The sequence below is a fragment of the Balaenoptera acutorostrata genome, chromosome 2 (genome assembly GCF_949987535.1).
Source record: "Balaenoptera acutorostrata chromosome 2, mBalAcu1.1, whole genome shotgun sequence".
NCBI lineage: Eukaryota > Metazoa > Chordata > Mammalia > Artiodactyla > Balaenopteridae > Balaenoptera > Balaenoptera acutorostrata.
The window spans coordinates 104,476,202-104,503,705 of record NC_080065.1 but is presented as its reverse complement, the minus strand read 5'-3'; the positions used below and the strand labels follow the sequence as shown (position 1 = coordinate 104,503,705).

General features: G+C 36.0%; 1 protein-coding gene across 1 annotated transcript in view; it reads left to right on the top strand.

Moving 5' to 3' along the window:
- The window catches only part of LOC130707153 (peroxisomal multifunctional enzyme type 2-like), a 67,795-nt gene that overhangs the window by 5,480 nt on the left and 34,811 nt on the right, over positions 1-27,504 (top strand). Inside the window, exons 2-8 of the mRNA XM_057540377.1 lie at positions 12,633-12,740; positions 14,676-14,735; positions 16,013-16,034; positions 16,135-16,181; positions 17,695-17,779; positions 18,870-19,057; positions 25,527-25,618. Of these exons, the coding sequence (XP_057396360.1) occupies positions 12,656-12,740; positions 14,676-14,735; positions 16,013-16,034; positions 16,135-16,181; positions 17,695-17,779; positions 18,870-19,057; positions 25,527-25,618 (579 nt within the window). The 5' untranslated portion in view covers positions 12,633-12,655. The remainder of the gene's footprint in view (positions 1-12,632; positions 12,741-14,675; positions 14,736-16,012; positions 16,035-16,134; positions 16,182-17,694; positions 17,780-18,869; positions 19,058-25,526; positions 25,619-27,504) is intronic.

Below are 27,504 nucleotides of genomic sequence, written 5' to 3'. Positions count from 1 at the left end.
AGTGCTGAGAGCAATAAAGGTGTCTAAGGACGGAGGCTGGTTGCTAGTGGAGCCAACCAAGTGATTAGAGGGTTGGAGCTTACATTCCCACCCCTCTGAAGAGGTCAGAGGGGCTGGAGGTTGAATCATTCACCAAAGGCAAATGATTTAATCAATCATGCTTATGTTAATAAGCCTCCATAAAAACCCAAAAGGAGGGGGTTTGGATTGCTTCTGAGTCAGTGAACATGTGGAGATATGAGGAGAGTGGCATGCTCAGAGACCATGAAAGATTTAGACACTTTCCCTATGCCTTACCTTATGCATCTCTTCCATCTGGCTATTCCTGAGTCTATATATATATATATATAAAACTTGTAAGATGTAGTAAGTAAAATGGTTATCTAGTAAGTAAAATGTTTCTCTGAGTTCTGTGAACCCGCTTTGTGTGAATGGATTAATCAAGCCGAAAGCAACATCTGGTTGGTCAGAAGGACCAGAAGGATGGAAACCTGCATTATTTGCTACTGGTGTCTGAATGTGTGTGTGTGTGTGTGTGTGTGTGTGTGTGTGTGTGCTGGGTCATATGGTAATTCTATTTTTAGATTTTTAAGGAACCTCCATATTGTTCTCCATAGTGGCTGTATCAATTTACATTCCCACCAACATTGCAAGAGGGTTCCCTTTTCTCCACACCCTCTCCAGCATTTGTTGTTTGTAGATTTTCTGATGATGCCCATTCTAACAGGAGTGAGGTGATACCTCATTGTAGTTATGATTTGCATTTCTCTAATAATTAGCGATGTTGAGCATCTTTTCATGTGCTTCGTGGCCATCTGTATGTCTTCTTTGGAGAAATGTCTATTTAGGTCTTCTGCCCATTTTTGGATTGGGGTGTTTGTTTCTTTAATATTGAGCTGAATGAGCTGTTTATATATTTTGCAGATTAATCCTTTGTCCGTTGATTCGTTTGCAAATATTTTCTCCCATTCCGAGGGTTGTCTTTTCGTCTTGTTTACGGTTTCCTTTGCTGTGCAAAAGCTTTGAAGTTTCATTAGGTCCCATTTGTTTATTTTTGTTTTTATTTCCATTACTCTAGGAGGTGGATCGAAAAAGATCTTGCTGTGATTTATGTCAAAGAGTGTTCTTCCTATGTTTTCCTCTAAGAGTTTTATAGCGTGCGGTCTTACATTTAGGTCTCGAATCCATTTTGAGTTCATTTTTGTGTATGGTGTTAGGCAGTGTTGTAATTTCATTCTTTTACATGTAGCTGTCCAGTTTTCCCAGCACCACTTATTGAAGAGACTGTCTTTTCTCCATTGTATATCTTTGCCTCCTTTGTCATAGATTAGTTGGCCATAGGTGCGTGGGTTAATCTCTGGGCTTTTCTATCTTGTTCCATTGATCTATGTTTCTGTTTTTGTGCCAGTACCATATTGTCTTGATTACTGTAGCTTTGTAGTATACTCTGAAGTCAGGGAGTCTGATTCCTCCAGCTCCATTTTTTTCCCTCAAGACTGCTTTGGCTATTTGGGGTCTTTTGTGACTCCATACAAATTTTAAGATGATTTGTTCTAGCTCCGTAAAAAATGCCATTGGTAATTTAATAGGGATTGCATTGAACCTGTATATTGCTTTGGGTAGTATACTCATTTTCACAATGTTGATTCTTCCAATCCAAGAACATGGTATATCTCTCCATCTGTTGGTATCATCTTTAATTTCTTTCATCAGTGTCTTATAGTTTTCTGCATACAGGTCTTTTGTCTCCCTAGGTAGGTTTATTCCTAGGTATTTTATTCTTTTTGTTGCAATGGTAAATGGGAGTGTTTCCATAATTTCTCTTTCAGATTTTTCATCATTACTGTATAGGAATGCAAGAGATTTCCGTGCATTCATTTTGTATCCTGCAACTTTACTATATTCATTAATTAGCTCTAGCAGTTTTCTGGTGGCAGTTTTAGGATTCTCTATGTATAGTATCATGTCATCCGCAAAGAGTGACAGTTTTACTTCTTCTTTTCCAATTTGTATTCCTTTTATTTCTTTTTCTTCTCTGATTGCCGTGGCTAGGACTTCCAGAACTATGTTGAATAATAGTGGTGAGAGTGGACATCCTTGTCTCGTTCCTGATCTTAGAGGAAATGCTTTCAGTTTTTCACCATTGAGAATGATGTTTGCTGTGGGTTTGTCATATATGGCCTTTATTATGTTGAGGTAGGTTCCCTCTATGCCCACTTTCTGGAGAGTTTTTATCATAACTGGGTGTTGAATTTTGTCAAAAGCTTTTTCTGCATCTATTGAGATGATCATATGGTTTTTATTCTTCAATTTGTTAATATGGTGTATCACATTGATTGATTTGCATATATTGAAGAATCCTTGCATCCCTGGGATAAATCCCACTTGATCGTGGTGTATGATCCTTTTAATGTGTTGTTGGATTCTGTTTGCTAGTATTTTGTTGAGGATTTTTGCATCTATATTCATCAGTGATATTGGTCTGTAATTTTCTTTTTTTGTAGTATATTTGTCTGGTTTTGGTATCAGGGTGATGGTGGCCTCATAGAATGCGTTTGGGAGTGTTCCTTCCTCTGCAATTTTTTGGAAGAGTTTGAGAAGGATAGAGTTTTCCTACATCTTATCAGGGAATACAGAGAGCCAAATTTCTCCCAATTTGTTTACGGAGATGTGTAATAAAAGACTGAACAAGCAGCCAGGTTTTCTAAACAAAGAAGACCTAAGCAGGATATTGAATATACTTTTCTTCCTCAGCATATATCTTTTTTTTTTTTTTCATTCATGAGATATTTATTAAAATAACACATTTAGGGAAAAATATCAATACAATTGTATACATCATTACTGAAAACTGTATACCATCATACAAAAAAGTATTTTATATTGGGAAATCAATTCCTAATTTATGGCAAGTTTTACTTTCAGAAATAAAACCGCAAAACAACACAATCTAATTCAATCTTAACGGCTGGCATGCTGAGCAAGGAATGTTCTTATTCTTTGTAGGAGCTCCTTCTTTACACTGTCAGGTACCAGGGCTCTGCCTTTTGGTGTGATTTCAGCCACCAAGTCATCAACAGTAACGTGTTCTAGTCCTTTTTCTTTAATTACCTTTACAGTGTGCCTTCAACTGATCCTTCCAGCCACATTCAATTAATTTAGCTCTCAGCAACTCTTTGAGGCCTTCTCTTTCTCCAGTTTCTATCAACTTTTGGTTAATTGCTGCTCTCATCTGCGCATCTTTGTTCATCTTGCTAACCACACTCTTCGGCTGCTCGGACCTAGCATATATCTTTATGGAAGGGACACAGCGACTTTGGATGTTCCTTGTTTAAGGTCATAGCCACTGGCTGTTAATCCAGTCTACTTCTTGGGGCAAGGACAAATTTTGATATTGTGGTATTTGGTCAGGGCGTGTATAGTTCAGGCCTTTTTTGCCAGGTTTTCCCCAAAATATTTCATGTCAGGGCTTAAAGGCACATGTTGTTACTTTTTTTTTTTTCTTAAAAAAAAAAATATTGTTATTTATTTATTAATACTTAAAACTTTTTATTTATTTACATCTTTTCCACTCAATTCCGTAAGTGCAAGTATCTCATTTTATCTTTTGTATCTCCTAAAGTTCTGAGAATGTTGCCTTTTGTAAAGAAGGGACTTTGTTCATTCCTTCCTTTATTGTTTGCTGTAGCCCTTTTCTGGGGGTGGGGCTGGCTGGGGAGTGGTTGGTGTGTCTTTGAGATTGGTTGAATAAATTTCTGCTTTTTTTGTTGTGACTAAGTTATGATCTTAGTTTATAAACTTGTTTTGTAAAACCTTTTGCAGCAGTATGTGTTTATGTGGATCAGTTTTCCTGTATTTAATTATTACCTTTGAATTTGTTGAACTCAGATTGGAGTTTTTCAGTTCTAAGAAAAAGGTAAACAGGGACAGTGTATCTGTTTATTTTGTCATTGCCTCAGGGATGGTATCGCAGCAAGTGCTTGTGAGAGTCCAAAAAGGCAGAAAATTAGTGTTTTGGGAAAAATATTTACCAAACTAGGCTGGAGAGCCAGATTTAGTTTAGTTTAGTTTATGTGAAAATGTAGAACTTTTCACTGATATTTTCTACCACTTTTTAGCCTGTGACCTAGCTGAGAACTTTCTGGGCTACCAATGGGTTTTGTTTTTCCCTAACCACCACTACCCTCTGCTTTAACTTTTTTAAAACACAGATGCCCTGAGTCCAGGTTGTATCATGTGCACTAACATTTCTCCTGTGTTAATTTTGTTCTGCTCAGCATATTTTTACCTGAGTAAGCAAAAAATAGTAAAGAGGAGTAAGCAAACCTAGGATTTATGACATCAGAGTATCTTGTTTGTGGAAAAATTACTAATCAGTTAATCCTATGACTAGCTCAGAGGCCAGTAAGAAGTAAGACCTTAAGAAATGGAGTACCTTGTTTCTCATATAAGTCAACTTTTGCTAGGTTATGCCGAGTTAACAGACAAATCTCAATGGTTTATAATAATAAAGGATAATTTCAGGACTTCCCTGGTGGTGCAGAGGTTAAGAATCCACCTGCCAATGCAGGGGTTACAGGTTGGAGCCCTGGTCCGGGAAGATCCCACATGCCACGGAGCAACTGAGCCCGTGTGCCACAACTACTGAGCCTACGCTCTAGAGCCCACGAGCCACAACTACTGAGCCCGTGTGCCACAACTACTGAAGCCCATGTGCCTAGAGTCCGTGCTCCTCAACAAGAGAAGCCACTGCAATGAGAAGCCCACACACCTCAACGAAGAGTAGCCCCCGCTCGCCGCAACTAGAGAAAGCCCACGCACAGGAAGGAAGACCCAACACAGCCAAAAATAAAAATAAATAAAATAAATAAATTCATTAAAAAAAAAAAGGGTAATTTCATACCTACCTGACCTTTCAGCTTCTGGTCAGCTGTGTCTCTGCTTTTGTGTCGTACTAATTTCAGGATCCCAGCTGAAGGAGCAACTTTCATCATGGCTGTTCTTCCAGCAGAGGGAAAATAAAAATGGATCCCCTTGGTGTCTCATAAAGCTTCTGTTTAGAAGTGGCATGTCATTTCTACTCACCTTTCATTGGCCAAAGGAAATCACCTGGCCAAGCCCAAAGTTAAGGGTATCACTTAAGATATTCTCTTCATGTAAATATGATTGCTATGTTTTATATTCCGTAATATAAAGCATTATGGGAGATTTAAATCTGGGTATCAGAACTGCTAAGCCTGTGGCTGATAATTACAACAAGGGACATTTGGTTTCGTACACGTTACATCTTTCAAGAAATGTTCGCACATGTCTGAAGGAAATGTTGGGAATGGAATAGGTTTGAGATTTCCTCAGTAGGTGAGCTGTATCGAGTTCTCTGAATATTAAGTTTTGTCTTGAGGGCGTGAACACAAAGAAGATGGAAGTGTTCCAGCAAGGAGAACCTCTTTTTGGACAGTAAGAAAGGCAGAATGCTTTCTATTCTTGAACTGGAGGAGTAGCATTTTTGGGTAATTGAAACTGCAATCTTTTGAAGTAAGATCGACATGATTTCTTTTCTGTACTGCAGTTGCATAATCACTGGTAAAGATGAGTTACAAGTTCCTGTGGTCTGATGCCAGAGCCTGTGTTTTTAACCGCTGTGTGATCCTGATAGCCAGAAGGTGAACTGCAGTGGGGAAAGTGAATTGTCTTTGAAGTTAGGTCAGGCTATAAATCCTGTTTCTGCTGTCTAATTACATGACCTCTGAATATTAGTAGCCACCTTACCTAATAACTTCCAGGATTATGGTGGGGATTAAATGACATCAAGAATTAAAACCTTTTGTAAAGGGGGTAAAAAGCGAATAATAGTGACTGCTTACCGTGTGCTGGGCACTGTGCTCAAGATTATGTCAAAGTGAGCTTAGGGGGCATCCCAGGCTGGCGTGAAGTCGTCTAGGGGAACAAAGTGAGAGATGAGAGATCACAGGAGGTCAGGTCATGTAGGACCATTTAGTTCAGAGTAAGGACTGGCTTTTACCCTGATTGAGATGGGAAGCCATTGGAGAGCGTGGAGGAGCAACATGACCTCATTTAAGGTTTAAGTGGATCATTCTGAGTGCTGTGTGAGGAATAGGTTCTAGGGGAGCAGGCGTGGAAGTGGAGAAGTACGTTGGGCATATTGGGGTCTATTATCCTATTAACAATTCTTGTCCACACTTGTGATTTTTTGTTAAAAAAAAGAGGAAGCAGAGAGATCTGTCAGGTTATTGCAGTAATCTACATAAGAGATGGGGGTGATTCAGACAGGTGGTAGGGATGGAGGTGGTGCAAAGAAGTTAAATTCTGGATATATTTTGAAGGTAGGTATGGCAGGATTTGCTTATTTGCTGATGTGGGTTGAAAGGGAGAGAGAAGGATAAAGTGGTGGTTTACCGAGATAGGAAAGACTGGAGGAGGGCCGGATTCGCAGAGAGGGGACATTCCCAGTAGACTTTCAGATGGGGATAGTAGGTAGGCAGTGGGATGTAGGACTCTGTAGTTGGGGGGACAGGTTGAAGCTGTGTAAATCTGTTTTCAGTTTCTAGGTGGTATTCAAAGCCAGGAGACTGGATTAGATTACCCAGGTGGTGAGTGCATATAAACAGGAGATAGGGTCCCAGGACTGAACTCTGGAGGGGACTCAGTCTCTCATTTTCAGTTTCTTCTCCCTTTAAGGAGACCTTTGATGCCTTCTTGTTGTTGAGACAGATTAAGTCCCTTAAATTAAAGAGCCCTAATTTAAGACGTTGCTTTCTAAACTGTCACAACATTTTGGAGGTCTTCAAATATTTAGATACATTTATGGCCATTCTGGAAAAGACTCTGATGAACTAGGGTGATTGTATCTTTCTACCAAACGTGAAAATAGTATGGCAGCTCTGTGTTTTCCGCCTTTTCTTTGGCTGTCAAGAAGCTTGAGGGTAAACCTGACACTGTCCCCAAATAGAGTAACTACCATTAGCATATGGTTTGAGTAGGCTTCTCTTTCTCTGATGTAACGTTTTCTTAATTTTTCCGTTTTTTAATAGCCCTTGCACATTTAAGCCACCTTAAATACTTTTTGGTAGCAGTCAGGACATGAACAGAATACAGGAAGAAATCGCCATTGGGCCCACAGCTCTAAAATCAATGAAATGATTCTTAATGCTATTGTTTGCTATCGGAAACTTTATCAAAATAGGAGGAAAGGCATCAAGCATAGAAAACAGAAATGTCTGGAAGAACATCCAAGAGATGGTTAATAGCAGTTACCTCTGGGGTAAGACACGGATTAAAACGACTTTTTGAATCTGCAGGGTTTGAATTTCTTGAAAGCATTAAAAAAAAAAAAAAAAAAGTAAATAACCTCTCCAAAAAATAAGTACACTTGTAGTATAATATTGCCCGTGTCATCTTTTTATATGCTTCTCAGATTACTCATTGTAAAGGATGTCACTCACAGAATCAATACATATGCAAGTTATTTTGATTTTGTAAATTTGGAAGCACCATTTTACTTTGGAAATAAAAGTCGTATATAGATATGTCATTGGTAGTGGATATGACTCAGCTGGTGTCAAACCCTTGGATTGAATAAATATATGAACACGAATATGTGTAAGCACAGTGATAAAGCACTCTTCAAATACAAAGCATTATAACATTATTACTCTTGATAATTAAGTGGCAAGTTAGAAACTGCTATATAAGCAATTTCCCGCACTGAGCTACAGCAAAAAGGACGAACTACTTATAGTAAAGTGAAACAGTAAAGTGAGGGCAGACTTTAAGGGATCTTGAAAGTTAGGCAGTGAATAATTAGGGTTCCACTGCAGATTTTGAGCAAGGGGATGACGTAGTATAAAGGCTGCCTTTGGGCCATTACCCAGCAACAGTCTGCTGATTGCCTGGAAAGATTAAGATTGGAGGCAGAAGACCACCGGGAAGGCAACTGTAGTAATCTGGGCATGAAATTATAGAATAGGAAAGAAATGGCAGTAAACGATTCCTCGAAAGAACTGGAAACTCCTCAGTGCACAAACTGTCTACCTTGCGAGCTTAAAGCACCTAGCACAGTGCTGGATACAGAGTGGGAACAGAGTGAACATTTGAAGAATCATAATGAAATTGATGTCAAGCCTTGATGGCTCAGTGACATGTGCTGTTCAGAAATGGGAGAAAGGAAAGAGTACCTGGGAAATAACTCACCCAGCAAACTGATGTTGAGAAGATGGGACAGTTTGAGGAAGATGATAATCAATTTGCTTTGCTTTTTTTTTTTTTTTCCTATCAAACTATAAGTGACGTATATTCCCTCAGCTGGTTTAGCAGCCCTGATATCAGGAGACCCAAAGCATGTTTCTTGCTCTAGTCTTTGGAGCCAATAGTCAGGGCTGAAGGATAGCAAGAAAGAACAAGAAAACCAACTTCTGAGAGCAAAGTCCTGTACACAAATAGGATTGCTAAAGACAAATCCAGATTTCTCAATCTGGTTTATGTAACAAAACACTGGCAAACAATGTATGTAATGCTCATCAAATAATATTAATGCTCCAATGTTACCTCTGTTTCTCTTTCAACATTTCAATAAAGGAACTTATGATCTGCAACACATATAAAGAATTAAAATCTTTTATAAGTAAGGGACACGTACACATCTGTAAGAAAGAAAAACACCCCAAATGAAACGTGATTTAAGCAGGCAAAACAATAAGAAGTATAAATGACCAATAAGCCCATGAAAATAATGTTACCTTACTAGTGCTCAAAGAAATGTAAATTAAATAATGAGCTACAACTTGTAATCATTTAATTGTTATACTGAAAAGAATGATGATGTCCAGTGTTGGGAGGATATGGGGAAACAGGCCTTGTCACAAACATGGTTCTGTTTTCAGGCTTGGATAGCTGATAACTTGATACTTTGTATTTAGGTATCCATTTACCTATTAATAGAGTACTTTTACAGGCTCCAAGTGTGTTTTAGAATTCTCTGGATTCTTATATCCCTGCTCTAGTGGTTAGCATATTGCAGGTATTTAGTAAAATCTTGGGGTGGATTTTTAGTAAAAAACCTTATGTAGTCTTTAGTAGACTATCCAAGTCATTGATTTATTTAAAATGACAGAAATAGGAAAAAGATTTTACATCTTAAAAAAAAAAACAAAACTCTTCAGAGCTATAAACTGGATTTTATATGGAGGATTTACAAATATATCACTTTGGGGGATATTTTGATGGTTTTAGCTGAAAAGACTCTGTCCTTAACTATCATAATCTTAACCATTTTTACTCCCTAATTTAAAGCTATTTGTTTGACTGGGGTGGCTGATTTACTGTTCCTTCTATATTCTCCCCAAGCACATGTGATTTTTTTTTTTTTTTTTTTTTAGTGGAAATAATTAGGATAAAAGAAACTTGTTTACAGCATTAGAGGAGCAGAGTGGTATTGTGGTAGGTCCAGGTTCTAGTCTGAATTTTGCCATTTCATACAGCCTTGGAGCCTGGACAAGCTTTGGAGCCTGGAACAAGTTACATAACCTTTCCTAAACTTTGCTCTTCTGCGAAAATAGGAACAACTGTTCCTGCCAAACTCCTAAAAAGCTGTATGGAGATCAAATGCAGCAATGTACATAGATGGGTCTTTGAAAATGTAAAGTATATACATACCAGTATAAGGCGGTAATGGTATTTTAAAATATTATTGTGATTAGAATTTTAGTCATATATTTAAGCTGAACAGTGTCACATAGTGTGGATACATTTCTCTTTGTATACAATCTGTGAACATTGTTGCTATCCAAGCCCTTCAGCGTGTAACCAGTGCTTTTCTAGTTAAGCCTGAAATCCCTGTGATTTAGCTCTGGTGATAGTGGGATAACTGAGTGGGGTCAGTGTTAAGTTTGTACTCTCTAAGGTAGAGACTTGTCTTGAATAAATCTATTCTGAAACTGTTTCACTGCACATCATTGATCTCAATAATTATTTATACAGTCTTCAGTTCTTACCTTTGCTTGCACTTGGTTGCACTTTGAACAGTTTCCACTTGGGGGTAGTGTTTCATTTCACAATTGAACAATTCTTTCTTTACTTAAGTATGGCCTTTGCCAGTTTGCTCTTGAACTTTCCCTTGCTTAGTTAAAAAGGGTCTTAATAGACTGTTAGCCGCATGTTTTAAAATCTTGATTTTTAAAAACTGTTTCCTGTCATTTGAGTAATTGTACAGAATGAATAATTAATAGGAATTTAGTCTTGAGAAGCTTAACACTTTTTTTTTTAATCTCTGAGGGATAATGTAAGCCTTTTCCCCATTATTTTGTGTCTTTGCGGCATTTTTTATTTGCAGTAAGGCTGTTAAGACTATATTGTTAGAAAAAATATATCCCAGTCCACATTTTGAAAAACTCATTTCCTTTAAGAGTAAAAGCACATTAGGCTAGCTTTGCTTGGTACCATCCCTGTATCTCCCTTTACCACCCAACCCCACTTGCAGCCCTCACTCCAGCCCCCACCAAAAGAGAACCATTGTTGAAAAGAAAAAAAGATCTTGTGGGTTTTTCTTTTTTCCCCAGGTATGGTAATTATCAATTTGGTAATATTAAGAGACTTTAAATTTTAGTATATACCTCTATGCCATTTATTAATTAGTAATTTTTAAATTGTTATATTCTGCACAGTGTGCAATAACCCTACAAAAATGATCACTTTGCAATGCAAATTAATTCTTTGTCCCAGGTATTTGTTTTAAATTCTGTTTTTTCCAAGTTATTTGGCATTGATCTATATATCTTTTCATTTGTTTTTGCATGTTATTTTGTAAATAATTAAATTATTGTATAAATTACCTTCGTTATCATATTATTTAGTTATGTTGGCTTTTATAAACTTTATGATGCAATTAGTGCATTAGTGTAGTTACCACATACTTAACTTTCAGTAGATTATAAACTCTGAGGATAGGCACCATTCTTATACATCTGTAGATTTCTGTAGATTTCCTTGCAAATAGTAAATGTGCAATTAATGTTTGTATCTATATAATTGGATATAGGGAGATGTTATGTGGTAAGTGTGGTCAGTTGTTAAACATATAAATTACATATATGCTATAATTAGTGACTGAACACATATTAGTTGTGTATGTAATTTTTGACCTCTTTCAATAAATAGTTTTTATTTCTTTTTTTGGTAGACCATGACACACTATGTTTTATAAAAATTCACGTGTGCTTCTCCAAGAGTTTAATATTGTGCTTGTTCTTTTTTTTTTTTTTTATAAATTTATTTATTTATTTATTTTTGGCTGTGTTGGGTCTTCGTTTCTGTGCGAGGGCTTTCTCCAGTTGCGGCGAGCGGGGGCCACTCTTCATCGCGGTGCGCGGGCCTCTCACTGTCACGGCCTCTCGTTGCGGAGCACAGGCTCCAGACGCGCAGGCTCAGTAGCTGTGGCTCACGGGCCCAGTTGCTCCACGGCATGTGGGATCTTCCCGGACCAGGGTTCGAACCCGTGTCCCCTGCATTGGCAGGCAGATTCTCAACCACTGTGCCACCAGGGAAGCCCCGTGCTTGTTCTTTATCACCATTCCTGTAAACAAAGACCTTCTTGACGTGGAGAAGATATTTCACATTGTGTATTTAACCTTTCTTTCTTTCTTTCTTTCTTTTTAATTATGGTAAGAACATTTAATATGAACATTTAACAAATTTTTAAGTGTACAATACAGTATTATGCACTGCAGGCACTATGTTGTATGGCAGATAAGATCTATAGAACTTATTCATCTTGCATTATTGAAACTTTATGCCCACCGATTAGCAACTCCCCATTTTCTCCTCCCCCTAATCTTTGCAACCACCATTCTACTCTCTGATTCTATGAGTTTGACTATTTTAGGTACTTTGATGTAAGTGGAATCATGCAGCATTTGGCCTTCTGTGACTGGGTTACCATATTATCTTCAAAGCTCATCCATGTCATTACATATTGCAAAATTTCCTTCTTTTTTTAAAGGCTGAATAAATACATTGTATTTATGTACCACATTTTCTTTATCCATTTTTATCTGTCAGTTGATATTTAGATTATTTCTACATCTTGGCTATTGTGAATAGTGCTGCATTGAACATTTGGAGTGCTGTTGTCTCTTTGGTTCCTGATTTCAATTCTTTTGAATAAATACCTGGAAGTGGGATTGCTGGATCGTGTGGCACTTCTAGTTGTAATTTTTTGAAGAATGTCCATACTGTTTTCCTGTGTATTTAATCTTAAAAGTGATCTTTAGGTTTTTTTCTTTTCTTTCTTTTTGCTAAAAGTGGGTTGAATCATGGTCTTTTTCTTTCTAAAAAAGGAGAAGCATTGCACAGTTAAAAATTTCATGACATGAACCTGTGTTTAAATATTTTTCTGCTTCATATCTATATATGTATATATATTTTTTCATATCTATATTTAAAAACAAAGAGGCATGTTTTGAAAGTACGTATCTCATGGTGTGTTCAGTAAGATGGGAATATAGTAGTAGGGAATTAGGAAGTTGACTGAAGAAATACACTAATAATATAATTTCATTTCCAACTCATATTTTTAAGGTCTAGAACTGAATTCTTATTTGTTTATTTTTGCATCGCAGTGAATGATCTAGGAGGGGACTTCATGGGAGTTGGTAAAGGCTCCTTAGCTGCTGATAAGGTTGTTGAAGAAATAAGAAGGAAAGGCGGAAGAGCAGTGGCCAACTATGGTACAATATTTGAGAGAACTATACTGCTTGTTTTATATTTCCTCCACTGATGCTGTTTCTCATGTTAATAAGTATTGAGCAAATATCTTGGCATTCCAGTATAATTATGAAATTAGATTTTACCAAAGTCTGCCAAAGATGTTTAGTGACGTATTTTTTAAACTTTTGATGTAGATTATTTCATGAGTCTAACTTTTATTCAGTTGTCTATTTAATATTTTTAATAATGAGCGCATGATATAATCAGTACATTACTGTAGATGTGAATATGAATATGCTCTTTTCTTAAAAGACCTGCCTTAGCTAAAAGGTCTTATGTATTTCTACAGAGTAACATTAAATTCTTCGTTTTAAAATTGCTTTTAAAAAACATTTCTTAAAGTAATATAGTGTAAGAAGTGAAGTGCCCCCTTTCTGCACCCAGCCTTCATATTACATTCTGCACAGGTGATCATTGCTGTATGCAACTTTCTTATCTCTATGAAAACGTAAGAGTCAAAGTTAGGCATTAGAAATAAAGACAGCAAATACAACCTGTATGTTTGATGTATTGATTCTAATAGTATTTGTAAGGAATCCTCTTGAGTAGATTTACTTTAAAAAGCTAGTGCTTACTGACTTTTCTGCAAATTAGATTGTTTTTATGGACCAGGGAGAAAATTAGATTGCCAGTGACTTTATTCTGAAATTTTAGAGGAAAGGAAATAGGATATGATTTGTTTTGAGAGTTCAAGGGAATAATGAGACAGACATTTTAGTATCTTATTTCCACATTGAGAGTCTAGAAAAATGTTTTCAACTTAAAAAAATTTCTGGGGTTTTAAAACCTATTTTGTAAAGATAAAGATTTCAGACTCTCTTCCCTGCCCCTCAGTTTTGATATTCAACCTGTATCAATCAGGATTCAGTCAAGAAAACAGAAGCCCCTCTCGGTTTTCCAAGTGTGAAGGGTTTTATACAAAGAATTAGAGACTTACCATTGGAAGGTCTGGGCAGGTGCATGTCAGGGAAACTGTCGATGACCATCTCAGCCTGTGGCAGGTGGTTTTCAAGAGCTCACCTGGATGTGCTGTCAGTCTCACATCTGCAGCCTGCTCACAAGATTGCCTGCGTTTACAGTCTCTTCCTACTTTTCCTCCCTTTAAGCGAGTATTTCTTTTTGGCAGATCTAACTCAGGAGCTTATGGGTCCCAGGGAAGGGACCTGGCTCCGCCTGTGATTGCAGAGGAAGTAGAAAGAGGCAATGGTGATGTTGAGTTGACAGCTGACCATTTGACACACAGCTCTGGGGATATGAGCCCTTCTCCTGGGCTGATTAGCAGAAAATCACAAATCCGTAATATTTCATTGAGCTTTTCTTTTTGTAGTTAGTATTACAAAAACAGTAGGTTTGTTTTCCAAATGTAGTGATACAGAATTGAACATGCTTTTTCAAATTAAACATGCTTCTCCTTCCCTCCCTCTCAAAGTCTCATTTGCATCCTTAAGGGGAAGTGCTTATGTGGCTATTTAAAATTCAACAGAAATGAAATAAAATAGATTATTCCATTTGTCGTACTAGCCCCATTTCAGGAGCCACATGTGGTTTGTGGTTACAATGTTAGTGCAGAAATAGAGCATTTCCATCTTCACAGAAAGTTCTGTTCGACCATGGTGTCTTGGATATTATTTGTCAAGTACTTCTCATTTACCCCCTCTCTCTTTTTTTTTTTTTTTTTTTGGTAGGTTAAAGGATTGCCTTAGGGACTAAATTTCTTTTGTAACATGTTATCATTTATATTTTAGTTTGCTACGTGCCTGCAATATAAATATATTTTCCTTGGAAATGAGTTCTGTTGAATGAATAGTATCTGTCATGTGCTCTGAGCCACAGAATTTAGAAGTCCTTTGTAAGGGATATTACTGAAGTTTTGTCCTAATTTCCCTTTCCATCAGATTCAGTGGAAGCAGGAGAGAAGGTTGTGAAGACAGCACTGGATGCTTTTGGAAGAATAGGTAATATTTCTTTGCATTTATGGTACTAACAGAGCTGCTTCTACCTTTCTAATGAAATATTTTTTATTTCACTTTTGTTTATTAAAAACTCTTTTTTGGTAATCAAATTTTTAGATTTGTTTTAAATTTTAATTTTTTTACATACCCTAATCTTATTCCACAAAGGGCTTGAGGTGACAGTTTTTATGCATGTATGTGTTGAGTTTGTTTTATATTTTTTTGTACTTTAAGAGCCTTTAAAAAAACTTGTAAGTATTCTCTAAGTTTCCTTTTTATAATAATTTAATCATACCCCAAATATATTTAGAAAATAAAAAATAAATCAGTATTTTGGCAATAGAGGACCCAGTGGAATATTTTAGATAATTATAATGATTCAGATGAAAATGATTCAGTATCTTGCAAATTAATTAAGATGAATTATATAAAATAAAAATCTTCATTTTTAAGAAGCATTTCAAGCATTTCAAATATATTGTTTAATTTTCCTGACTTAGTCCCATACATTGTTAGTAAAAGGTTATTGAATTACTAGGGGGAAACTACTGCAGATAAGCCCAACATGTTTATAATCTGAAAAATGTTAATTTTTGTAGTTTGAATGTGTTTCCCCCCCCTTTTTTTGGTCTAGCATATATATTTTTCTAGCTATATTTGGTTGAGCTTGTGAGAGACATGTTCACATAGTGTCTGACACAGGGATAGAGACCACAAAGTTTTGAAGTCATAAGGTGAAAATAGCCACAAGATGGTGGTTGAACCTTAAGAAACAATCCCTTCTATTTTATAGTGAGAATGCAATTATGTATGAAGACAGGCCATCAGTTTCTAACTCTAATGGTTTCCTTTCTGGGCTTTTGACTTTTGAGTGGCAAGGAAAAATCTTTTAAACTTTTAACTTTCCCTGTGAATTTTGAAGTTAATTGAGGGATGGTTTATGATTACCACTGAATTCTAAGAACCTAAGAGTTGTGTGACTGCTAATTCTGTAAATAAGCTCACAGAATTTTGGCAGGAGGTAGAGGTGGAAACATTTAGGTATGTAGACTTGAGACGAAAGCACTGATATAATGGGGTACTTATTGTGCTTTTGTGAATCCGATTTTTTTTTACTATAGGTATAAAATTGTGTTCTGCTAGCACTTGTTACCTATTATATCTACTTTTCCATGGGCAGGGGGGAGGCAGGGAACGCTTTTGAAAGAAATGTGTTGTAAGCAAAGGCAAATTAATATGCTTGCTTTTATATTTGTGACTTGAATATTTTTATATTGTAGATGTTGTGATCAACAATGCTGGGTGAGTATTTCTTTTTAAATTTCCAATAAAGTAATGTACATGCAAACTTTTTTTAAGTGTTGACTTTCTCTTCTCAACATATATAATATCAATTTTTTAGAATTTTGAGGGACCGTTCCTTTGGTAGAATAAGTGATGAAGACTGGGGTAAGTTATTTTAAATATACGTTCTCTGGAACATACTTATCCATTTAGCCTTCTAATATTTGATACATTTCCACACTTAAGGAAAAACTTGCTTCTACCTATTTTTGCTTCTGCTAATATAAGTGATGAGTAAGCTTTACAACTGAAAATGAACAGTTGGAAGAAAAGGCTTTTGTGACTTTCGTTCGTTTCCCTTTTTCTCTTTGAGAGATTGTCAGCGTTTTCTTGCAGTATTAGTTGTTTCTAACAGCCTTTTGCATGCTTGTCTGGCTGTGTGATTCTTATTTCAAGAGCAAGAGTAGGCTATGACTACTGTAAGCAGACAGAAGGAAATGCTAAAAAAATCAAAAGGAAATGCTAAAAAACAAAAACTAAAAACGATGGAGATCTGAGAACTGGGTGGGAAAAACCTAGATATAATTTTGAAACTTCTAATAAGTAGGAAAAATTTCCATTAGGAATGTCATGTTGGAAAGATTGAGTTTAGATGATGAACAGTCACAGTTATAAAATTTTTTTATCCTGTTTGCTCTTTTTTGCCCTTACTTTCATTGGCTATCAGAACTAAAACAAGCATTGGTGGCTGAGACGGTGGCAGGCATGGTAACTGAGATGAATTACATCATTGTTTATAGAGTGTGTTTCTGGGAAATATTGCCAGAAGTTCTTTTGGAAGAAGGAAGATATCTTTCTGACTTAGAATTAAGCAAAGACGGCTTTTAGCTTCCAATTCCCTTGTAATAACTGGAGAAAAAAAGGAGCTGAGAAAGATAGAATTTGTTGGCAGAGGGGACTTAAGTCGGTGCTTTGCTTTGAGCTCTGATGGGGCTGGAGTGTGTCCTCTTCTGGTTTCATCAGAGTAAGATTAAATCTGGAATTGTTTGTTTATCTGCATCATCCTCCAAGTTGTCTGTTCATTAGATTGACATTTCAGAAAGCAGGCTTCTCTGTCTCTCTTTTTCCCTCTTTCCCTCCCCCTCTTTCCTACACCTCCACGCCCCGACCCCCAGCTCTCTCTAACTCATTTGCAAATCCTGTTAAAAATAGGGATTTAGGGATATACTGAACATTTTATAAACATTTCTTGATGAAGAACTGAGTGGTTTTTGATTATGCTTTAACTAACGTTTGTGTTGAGTCCCAATTATATATGTAAAATTCTTGGTTATTTGTATTATGAATTTTTATATAAAATAGGCAAAAATTAAAGATGGCATTGCACTTAGATATGCATAGGCATCGTATTTAGGTGGCATTATATTTATGATAAAGTTAGATATATTAGATAATAATCTAATCATAAATTATAGGCAAAATAGGTATGAATTATTGATTGGTTATGTAACTGGAACTAAAGCAAAAATGATTACTCAGAGTGCAATGTGACAATAGCTGATTTTGAATGCTAGGTATAAAATGAACATCTTTGTATAAGTAAGTCTTTGCTTATGTTGATTCTGAGATAGGTCTGTCTAAATTTGACAATATTCCTGAAAAAAATTTCTTGTTTTAGATATCATCCAGAGAGTTCATTTGCGGGGCTCATTCCTGGTGACCCGGGCAGCGTGGGATCACATGAAGAAACAGAAATTTGGAAGGTAGAGTTGTATGTGGCTGTCAAGGGGGATTGGAGATGCCGTGTGTGGGTTCTTATGTACAGAGGAAAAGAATTGCTTTGACGTTGAAAAATATACCTTCAGATATGCACAGGCTTTTTAAATGTAGTTTTGGAAGATGCCTCCCCGTTACATTGGTGTCAGTCATAGATTAGCGAGGTGGACAACTTAGTATTTCTTTTCACCTCCTACTTTTCATTATTAATGATTCTCCTGCTATTCTCTGATATTTTAGCAGTACAAACATTGAGGATTCAGCAGTACTTTATTCTCTAACCAAAATATCATTTTTTGTGCCCAGTGACCAACTGGGGAGAGATGAGTGGCTGTTTTCTACTGGCTGACACTGGTCAGACATGAGTTAGTCTTTGTAAACTAGGAACGGTAAGACTCTTATAGTTGCGTCTGTGTGACTCAGACGTGGCAGACCTAGTAAGTGGCCCCATGCTCTCTAACATAAAAGTTATTCCTGTTAACTCAGGGTTCACACACATCTACTAGAAGTAAATTGCGTGTGATATCTGTTCTTATTGGAGAGTTCTAGTATATCTTGATACTAGCAGTTTCTGAAAGTCAATGATAGGATTTACTTGTTCTACTAAGTAGAGTAAGTGAGATTAGGTCAGATTATGAGATGGTATTATTTAATATGAGGCATTTAATATTATCCAGAAAGGGAAAGGAGCAAAGTTCTGAGGACTAAAGAATTAGAACTTCATGATCTAATATTTCTTACTAAAATTTTAACTTGTAAATTGGCAGTTTATTTTATGTTTATAAATACTTATTGTTTTCAGTACATAATGAATATACATTCTTACTCTTGAATTCATTTGATCCTGACCAGGGATTCTTTCTAAAACAATAAAATCTCACAGTTGAATTTTGAGAGATTACTTTTATTATTTATATTAATTTAGATATATGAATCATGACTTTAAGAACCTAATGGCAGTATACAGAGTTGCTTTTGACAGGTATAATAGTAATGAAAAAGAAAAAAAAATGCTTAGAGTTGCAACATTATCAAAATATAGAAAAGTTGATGTTGAGAGATTGATTTTCCTTTTAGGATCATCATGACTTCATCGGCTTCAGGAATATATGGCAACTTTGGCCAGGCAAATTATTGTGCTGCAAAGCTGGGTCTTCTGGGCCTTTCAAATTGTCTTGCAGTTGAAGGCGAGAAAAGCAACATTCATTGTAACACTATTGCCCCTACTGCTGGATCACGGTTGACCCAGAACATTTTGCCTGATGGTAAGTAGTTTAGATTTTTTTTAATGCTGTTCCTCACATACCTGTGTGGCGTGAGCTTTGTAAAAGTATTTAATTTTTTGAGTAGCTAAAAAAATTTCGTTACAATTTAAAAAAGCATTATGTGTAGTTTATGTTCATTATAGAAAATTTAGGAAAGCACAAACAAACAAAATATGACCCATAATTCTACCACACTGAGATAAACTTTCTCTTTGTGTAGGTAGACATACATACATTTTTTCTTTACAGAATGAGGTAATAGCATTCTTACTGGTTTATAATAATAATTATTTAAAACAATTAATAGATTGTTTTTTAGGGCAGTTTTAGGTTTATAGAAGAATTGAGCAGGTAGTAAAGAGAGTGCCCATATACTCCTCCTCCCACACAGTTTTACATCAGTGTGCTACATTTATTACAGTTGATGAACCAGTATTGATCAATTTTTATTTATTTATTTATTTATTTATTTGGCTGCATCGGGTCGTTGAGGCATGTGGGATCTTTCGTTGTGGTGCGTGGGCTTTTCTCAAGTTGTGGCACGTGGGTGTTCTCTCTCTAGTTGCGGCGCATGGGCTTCAGGGTGCGTGGGCTCTATATTTTGTGGCACGCTGGCTCTCTTGTTGAGGCACGTGAGCTCGGTAGTTGTGGCACCCGGGCTTAGTTGACCCTCGGCATGTGGGATCGTAGTTCCCTGACCAGGGATCGAACCCGCATCCCTGCATTGGAAGGCAGATTCTTTATCACTGGACCACCAGAGAAGTCCCTGATTGATTATCATTAACTATAGTTAATAGTTTACTTTAGGGCTCACTCTTTAGGTTGTATGATTTTATGCGTTTTCACAAATGCATGATGTTACGTACCCACGATTCTAGATCATACAGAATGGTTTCACTCTAAAAATCCCCTGTGTTCCATCTCTTCATCCTCTCCTTTTTTTCCCAAATGTCTGGGAGGATTGAAGCTCATTTCTTTTTTTTTTTTTTTTTTTTTTTAAATTAGCTTTTATTTATTTATTTATTTATTTATTTATTTTTGGCTGTGTTGGGTCTTCGTTTCTGTGCAAGGGCTTTCTCTAGTTGCGGCAAGCGGGGGCCACTCTTCATTGTGGTGCGCGGGCCTCTCACTATCGCGGCCTCTCTTGTTGCGGAGCACAAGCTCCAGATGCGCAGGCTCAGTAGTTGTGGCTCACGGGCCCAGTTGCTCCTTGGCATGTGGGATCTTCCCAGACCAGGGCTCAAACCCATGTCCCCTGCATTAGCAGGCAGATTCTCAACCACTGCGCCACCAGGGAAGCCCGAAGCTCATTTCTTTTTATCACTACATAATATTACATGGTATGTAGGTGCCACAATTTGTTTTTTCATTCACCTATCGTGGAACATTTTCATTGTTTCCAGTTTTTGACAGTTGTGAGTGAAGCTGCTATAAACATTCATGTGCAGGTTTTTGTGTGGACATAAGTTTTCAACTCATTTGGGTAAATATTAAAGAGGATAATTGCTGGATTGTATGGTAAGACTGTCTTTAGCTTTGTAAAAATTTCCAAACTGTCTTCAAAAATGGCTGTATTGTTTTTCAATCCTACTAGCAGTGAGTGAGAGTTCTTGTTGCTCCACATCTTTGCCAGCATTTATTATTGTTAGTCTTTTGCATTTTAGTTCTCTTAATAGGTGTATAGGGTATTTCATTGTTTTAATTTGCAGTTCCCTAATGACTTATGATGTTATGCATGTTTTTCCTTTGCTTATTAGCCATTTATTTGTCTTCCTTGGTGATGTGTCTGTTCTTATTTTTTGCTCATTTTTAAATTGGGTTCTTTGTTTTCTTCTTCTTTTTTTTGGGGGGGGGGTTCTTTGTTTTCTTGTTGTTGAGTTTTAAGAGTTCCATGAATATTTTGGAAACAAGTTCTTTATCAGATATGTGTTTTGCAAATATTTTTTCCCAGTCTTTAGCTTGTTTTTTTATTCTCTTTAGTCTCTTTCACTTTTGAAGGATAATTTCACCGGGTACAGAATTCTGGGTGGGTAATTTTTTTCTTTCAACACCTGAAATCTTTCACTCCACTCTTCTTTTGCTTACATGGTTTCTGAAGGAAAGTCTGACATAATTCTTTCCTTGTTTCTTTATGCATAAGGTATTTTTTCCCCTCTGTGTTCCTCCAAGGTTTTCTCCTTGTTTTTTCCACAGTTTGAATATAGTATGCATAATAATAGGTGTAGATTTTTGGCAATATTCTACTTGATGTCTTCTGAGCTTCCTGGATCTGCGGTTGGTATCTGTGATTAACTTTGGAAAATTCTCAGCCATCACTGCTTAAAATATTTCTTCTGTTGTTTTCTTTTTTTCTTCTACTTCTGGTATTCCCATTATGTGCCTGTTCTATCTTTTTATTTTAATTAATTAATCGATTAATTTATTTGGTTGGGCCGGGTCTTAGTTGCAGCAGGTGGGCCTCTTTAGTTGCAGCTCACAGGCTCCTTAGTTGTGGCTTGCAAGCTCCTTAGTTGCAGCATGTGGGCTCCTTAGTTGTGGCATGCAAACTCTTAGTTGCGGGATGCAGTTCCCTGGCCAGGGATTGAACCTGGGCCTCCTGCATTGGGAGCGTGGAGTCTTAACCGCTGCGCCACCAGGGAAGTCTCAATGTATCTTTTGTAATTATACCACAGTTCTTGGATATTCTATTCCCTTTTATCTTTTTGTCCTTTTTTCTCTTTGCATTTCATTTCAGTTTGGGAAGTTTCTATTGACATATATTCAAATCAAGCTTACTGATTTTTCTTTTTTCATTTCAAAATGTTATATTGTTTTTGTTTTTTAACATTTCCTTTTGATTTTTTTAGCATTTCCTTCTGTCTGCTTACAGTAGTCATCTGTTCTTGTAAGTTGTCCACTATTCTCCATTAGAGCCCTTAGCATGTTAATCACAGTTATTTTAAACTCCTAGTTTGAAAATTCCAAAATCTCTGCTATATTTCAAGCTGGTTCTGAGGCTTGCTTTGTCTCCTCAGCCTGTACTTTTCTTGTCTTTTAGCATGCCTTGAAATTTTTGTTGAAAACTGAACATGATGTATTGGGGTAGTAGAAAGTGTGGTATACAGAGCTTTATTGTGAGGTTTCATGTTTATCTGGCTAGGAGTTAGGTTGCGTTTATTGGTTGCTGTAGCTGTTGGTGTCAGAGGCTACATTTTCCTCTTTGTCGTTGTTTTTGTGTCCCCTGTTGTCTTTGGGTTTCCCTAGGTACTCTTTGTGTTTGCAGCTCTCTCAGTTGTAATCCACTGTTGTTATACTGGAGGCCTGTTGAAGTGGCTGTAAATTATGGCGAGGGGAAGTGTTCTATAATCTTATGATTAAATCCTCAAGTTTTTTAGCAGGTCAAAGTCTCTGGACTCTGAGCTTCAGTAGAGTTTTTTAGCCTTTTTTTTTTTCTCCCCTTATTTGAGACAGGAAGGCTAGAGGAGTTCCACTAGTCTAATTGCTCTTCCCTTAGGTCAAATAAGGCTCTGGTAGCTTCCCTTGAGGATAGGCCTTTGTTAAGGAGAACAGAATGCTCTGGGCATATTTCAAAATGATTTTGTCTTATTGATTTATTTATTTTGTTACCCTCTCCCTTTTTCTCTGTAACATTTCAAAGCAAATCTTAGATGTTGCATTTCACCTAATAAATACTTGGACATGTGTCTCTAACAGATATGGACATTATAACCACAATGCCAATATCACACCAAATAAAATAATTCATTAACATTGTCTAATACCAAATTTATATGGAAACTTCCTCGTTATCTAAAAAATATCATTTTAGAGTTAGTTTATTCCACAATGATCTAAACAAGGTTCACAGTCATTTTGTTACTGTATCTCTTAAGTTTTATTTAACATATGATAGTTCATTCTCCTTTTTGAAAAAGTGCCAATTATTTGTTGAAGAAACTGCGAGTTCATTTGTCCTGAAGACTATTCCTCATTCTTGATTTGGATTGCCTTTGCACTTTTGTGGAAAATCAGTTGACCATGTATGTATGTGTGGGTCTATTTCTGGATTGTTTGTTCTGTTGTATTGATCTCTGGGCCTGTCCTTTTACCAATACCATGATGTTTTGATTACTATATTTTTATAGTAAGTCTTGAAATCAGGTAATGTGAGTCTTCCAACTTTGTTCTTTGAAAACATGAAATATAAAGTTGTAAATTTAAAAATTTAAATGTATGATTGAGAGCCAATGCTTATTTATTTAGTTATATAAGAAATAGAATACTTGACTGGTGGAAAACTGTATGGTTTTTGATACTCCTGGTTTTAACATATATCTAAAAAGAAAATATCTGTAATACTTTAAAAGTAGTTTCTGTGAAACAGTACAAAACAATTGATGAGTGAAATTACTTTAGAATTAGCTGCTTCATGGCATACAAATGCTTATTCACAGTACCATTTTACTTTCCACGTTTGAGCTAACATTCATTTTAGAACTTGGGATTTGTAATACCAAGTATGTACTTGCTAGCTTTTCCTAAGAGCTGTGCCTAACCAGTTTGCTTTAGTGTAGAACAGCTATTTGTACCTGAGATCTAATTTTTTTTTTCCTTTTCTTTTGTCAACAGGGCCATTTAAAAAAGTCCCTTATTTTAAAAAAACTTGATACTCTCATGTCTTATTGAAGGAATTCTTGTTAAAGAACTGGATTATTTAAGTATAATGCTACATATATATGCACAACAGTGTAGGTTACTGGCAAGAAGTAAAGTATCAAAATGTAATGCATAGTCATGAACTCACTGCTCAACCCAAGAATTGGAACATTACTTGCATCTAACTTTATACCTTCTATTCTGTTCCTCTGCTTCATGCCAAGAGATAACCACTATTTAGAATTTTATGCTTATCATTTCTGTGCTAGACTCCTACCTTAGTCACTTTTTGCCATTGGCTGTAGACTTTCTTGGGGAAGCAGCAAGTTTCCAAGAAAATATTGAAAACTTTAGCTTTTAAATTTGCTTTCCTTTGGGAATGTAGCTTCCATTAATTTTGACCTCTAGAGATGTTAGGTCACTGTTTACTGTAGTATCTTTTATGCCCACCAAACCCTAGTGAAAGATGTTTGGAGAATAAGATCTACTTTAGACAAATAATTTAATGTTTCTGGACCTGCTTTCTCTTCTGTAAAGGAAGAGAGTTGTTACAGATCATTTTTAAAAGCCCTTCAGATTCTGAATTCCTGTTATTTTAAATTTTGGTATTTATTACTTTTTTATAGTTTAGAAAAAGCCGAAAATTTATTTTGCCTCAGCGTTTTTCCTCTTTTCCTCTGATATATTAACTTACAGGCTGTCAAAGGAATTATTTGTTAAAGAACCAGGTGTTATGAGTAATGTGCGGAGACATTTGCAATTTCATTTCCCCCTTTGAAATATATTTGAAAAATGGAAAGTCATGTATGTGACTTACATGTTTCTTACATGAAAAGAAACATAATCTTAGGATGAATACCCATGAACTAACTTCCCAAGCTGTATTAGTTATTTACTGCTGTGTAATAGATTACTTCAAATTTTGTGGATTAAAACAACAAGTATATATTATCTCACAGTTTCTGGGGTCAGGAATACTGTAAAGTGAAAGGTTCTTAGAGCTGCTCTTTAATTTACAGGGACTGTAAATGTCATCTTTGTCACTTTAAAATATAAAACTGTATTTTGTCCCTTCACAGTTAAAATTTACATTTATTTGATTCTTTAAAGATTATAAGATGTATTTACAAATCGTGTCTCCTTTGAGCCTTGCAACAACTTAGTAGAATAGGCAGGTAACGCATTTTAATTACCATCTTACAGATGCAGACACACGTCCAAGAGAGTTGAGCGCTGTGCTCAATGCCCTAAATTGCCTACATGGCAGGGCCAGCAGTAAAATCTAGGTGTTCATGCTCCTTGTGTAGTACCTTTCTGCTCTGTTAAGTTGCTCACAGAAGGTATGCAGCAGGAAAATATTTCTTACACTTTGTGACTCATCAGTAACGGTTGCAAGGTCCATTTTCCATCATCTTACTGCCATTACAGTTGTCAAGGCTGTTTTGTAGTTTTCTAGCTTCTGGGAGAGCAAAATAGTTTTGGGAATGAATGGTACCTAAGTTCATTATGCTATGTATGCCTTTGCTCACCAGTCTTTGCCAAGGCAGCTTTAACTTGTCTTCTAAACAGTATGTTACCCATCTTGGAAAGGTATATCTGATGCCTTCTATGTTAGAAGCCTGAATATATCCATTGGGATGAAAAGATTCTTCTAAAAGCCTTCGATGTTAATACTAATTATTTATGTATATCTAATTTTTTTCTTATTTATTTAAAAAGTCTCTGAACCTATAATGTTATAAGTGAGGAATTTTCAGAAAGTAAAATGATTGATTGAATATGTATATATTCTTATTGATAGATTTTTTTTTCTTTTTTTGGCTATTTATTTCAGATCTTCTGGAAGCTCTGAAGCCAGATTACGTGGCACCCCTGGTCCTTTGGCTTTGCCATGAGAGTTGTGAGGAAAATGGTGGCTTGTTTGAGGTATTCTGCACCTTTGCACTTTCTCCCAAAGCAATATTTGTGTAATTAAATATAAAAAATGATTCAAAAATCAGTATTTTCCAGTTGTTCACATTTGTAAAAATCTGCATCAGTTGGTATCACTTGTATATTTTTTAATATTATGTATTTGTTATAATTAAGGAACAAGTATGACTAATGTCCTTTTTTGAGAAAGTAACAGCAACTTTATAAATTGTTCTTCCCTAGTTCTTCATTTCTGATATTCTTGTCAAATGAAAATGTGACTGGCTGGTTTGATGTGTTTAGTCAGATACAGAAAGTCTCATTTGGTTAGAGATGCTGAGTAGTAAAGTGAAGGGACAGAGGTGATGGTTTAAAGTCAGCCAGGCCAGGTTTTGATTTCTTGCTCTGGTAATTGCTGGCTCGCTGGAATATTGTACAGATTAACCTCCCTGAGTTTTAGTTTTCTTGGGGTTTTGTTGTGAGAACTGGAGATCATATTTTTAAACTCTTAGCATACCTAGCAGTCACCCCTCAATTTTAACTATTATATCAGTATAGCAGGAATTCAGTCTGGGTATGATAGATCAGTAAACACAAATTATTTGTATTAACTTTAAAAATAAACTTTGCAAAAAATAAAAATAAAAAAAATAAAAATAAACTTTGCTATGTTTCCCTATCGCAAAGCTTTACAAGTTTGCTATAAAAATAAAAACCACACATAATCCTACTATCCAGTGAGGTTCAGTTTTCACTCTATAATCAAAGTCCCTTTAGATTTCCTTATGCTGATTTATATATTTTTTGGTCCTCATTTGAGTTTGATCTCTTTTTTCTTTTCTAGCATAAACTGTTATATTTTAGACCACCCCCCTTTATTTGAGTCTTTGTGGTAATATAGTAATAAACCTGTTGCATGCGGAATACATGACATCCAAAGATATTTCTTGGTAGCAAAATTACCTGGCTCAGTTTGAAGTGAATGATATATTAGCCTGATTTATTTGAATAAAAAGCTGTTTAGTAAATGAAAAACAGTCTACACCTGTCTATGCAGAGATAGGCACCTCTGCTTTCTTAATCACAGTTGTTGATTGTGAATTGTGGAAAATTAGAGGTGGAAAGAACTTTACAACTCTAGATTGACAGAAGAGAAATTTAATAATATCAAGCCATGTGGAGCTCCAAATTTGGTCTGCCTGTCTTTTATCTCATTAAGGAATTAAACAAAAATTCTTTGTCTTTTACATTTATATTTGTTATTAATTCTGTGACCAAAAATAATATATGCTTTTTGTAGAAAACTTCAAATATATAGGGGAGTTTATAGAGGAAAATAAAAATCACCCACATTACCACTATCGAGAGATAACTCCTATTAATATTTTTATGGATATTCTTTTCCAGTCTTTTATTAGATGTGCATTTTACACGAGTAGTCTTTTTATTTTAGGTATACAATTTACACACATACCCAGACATGCACAGATAACTAGGATAATGCTGTAGATGAAGTTTTGTATGTTGTTCTTTTATTTTACTATATTGTGAACAGTTTTAGTAAGGGACATTTGCTGTGTGAGATTGAGTGCAAAATACAGTAAGAGCGGTGTGTAATATCCTGACTTAAACCTTGAATGTAAATTGACACTTTGTTTGCCAAGTTTTGATAGATATCTAGAGTGGCAGATAGAGATTTTTTGGATCGACTGGAGCTGTTGTTTCTAGCACCTGCGAGGAGTTTGCAGCTTGTTGCTTCACTCCCCAAATATGATAAAAGATGATATTTTTCTTTCCTGTTATCAGTACCACTGCCACTTTAACTACTCTGACAGCATCAAGGCCGATTGTCCTGTTAATATATGTAAAGGAATGAGTGATTAAAAAGCCATACCCTTGAG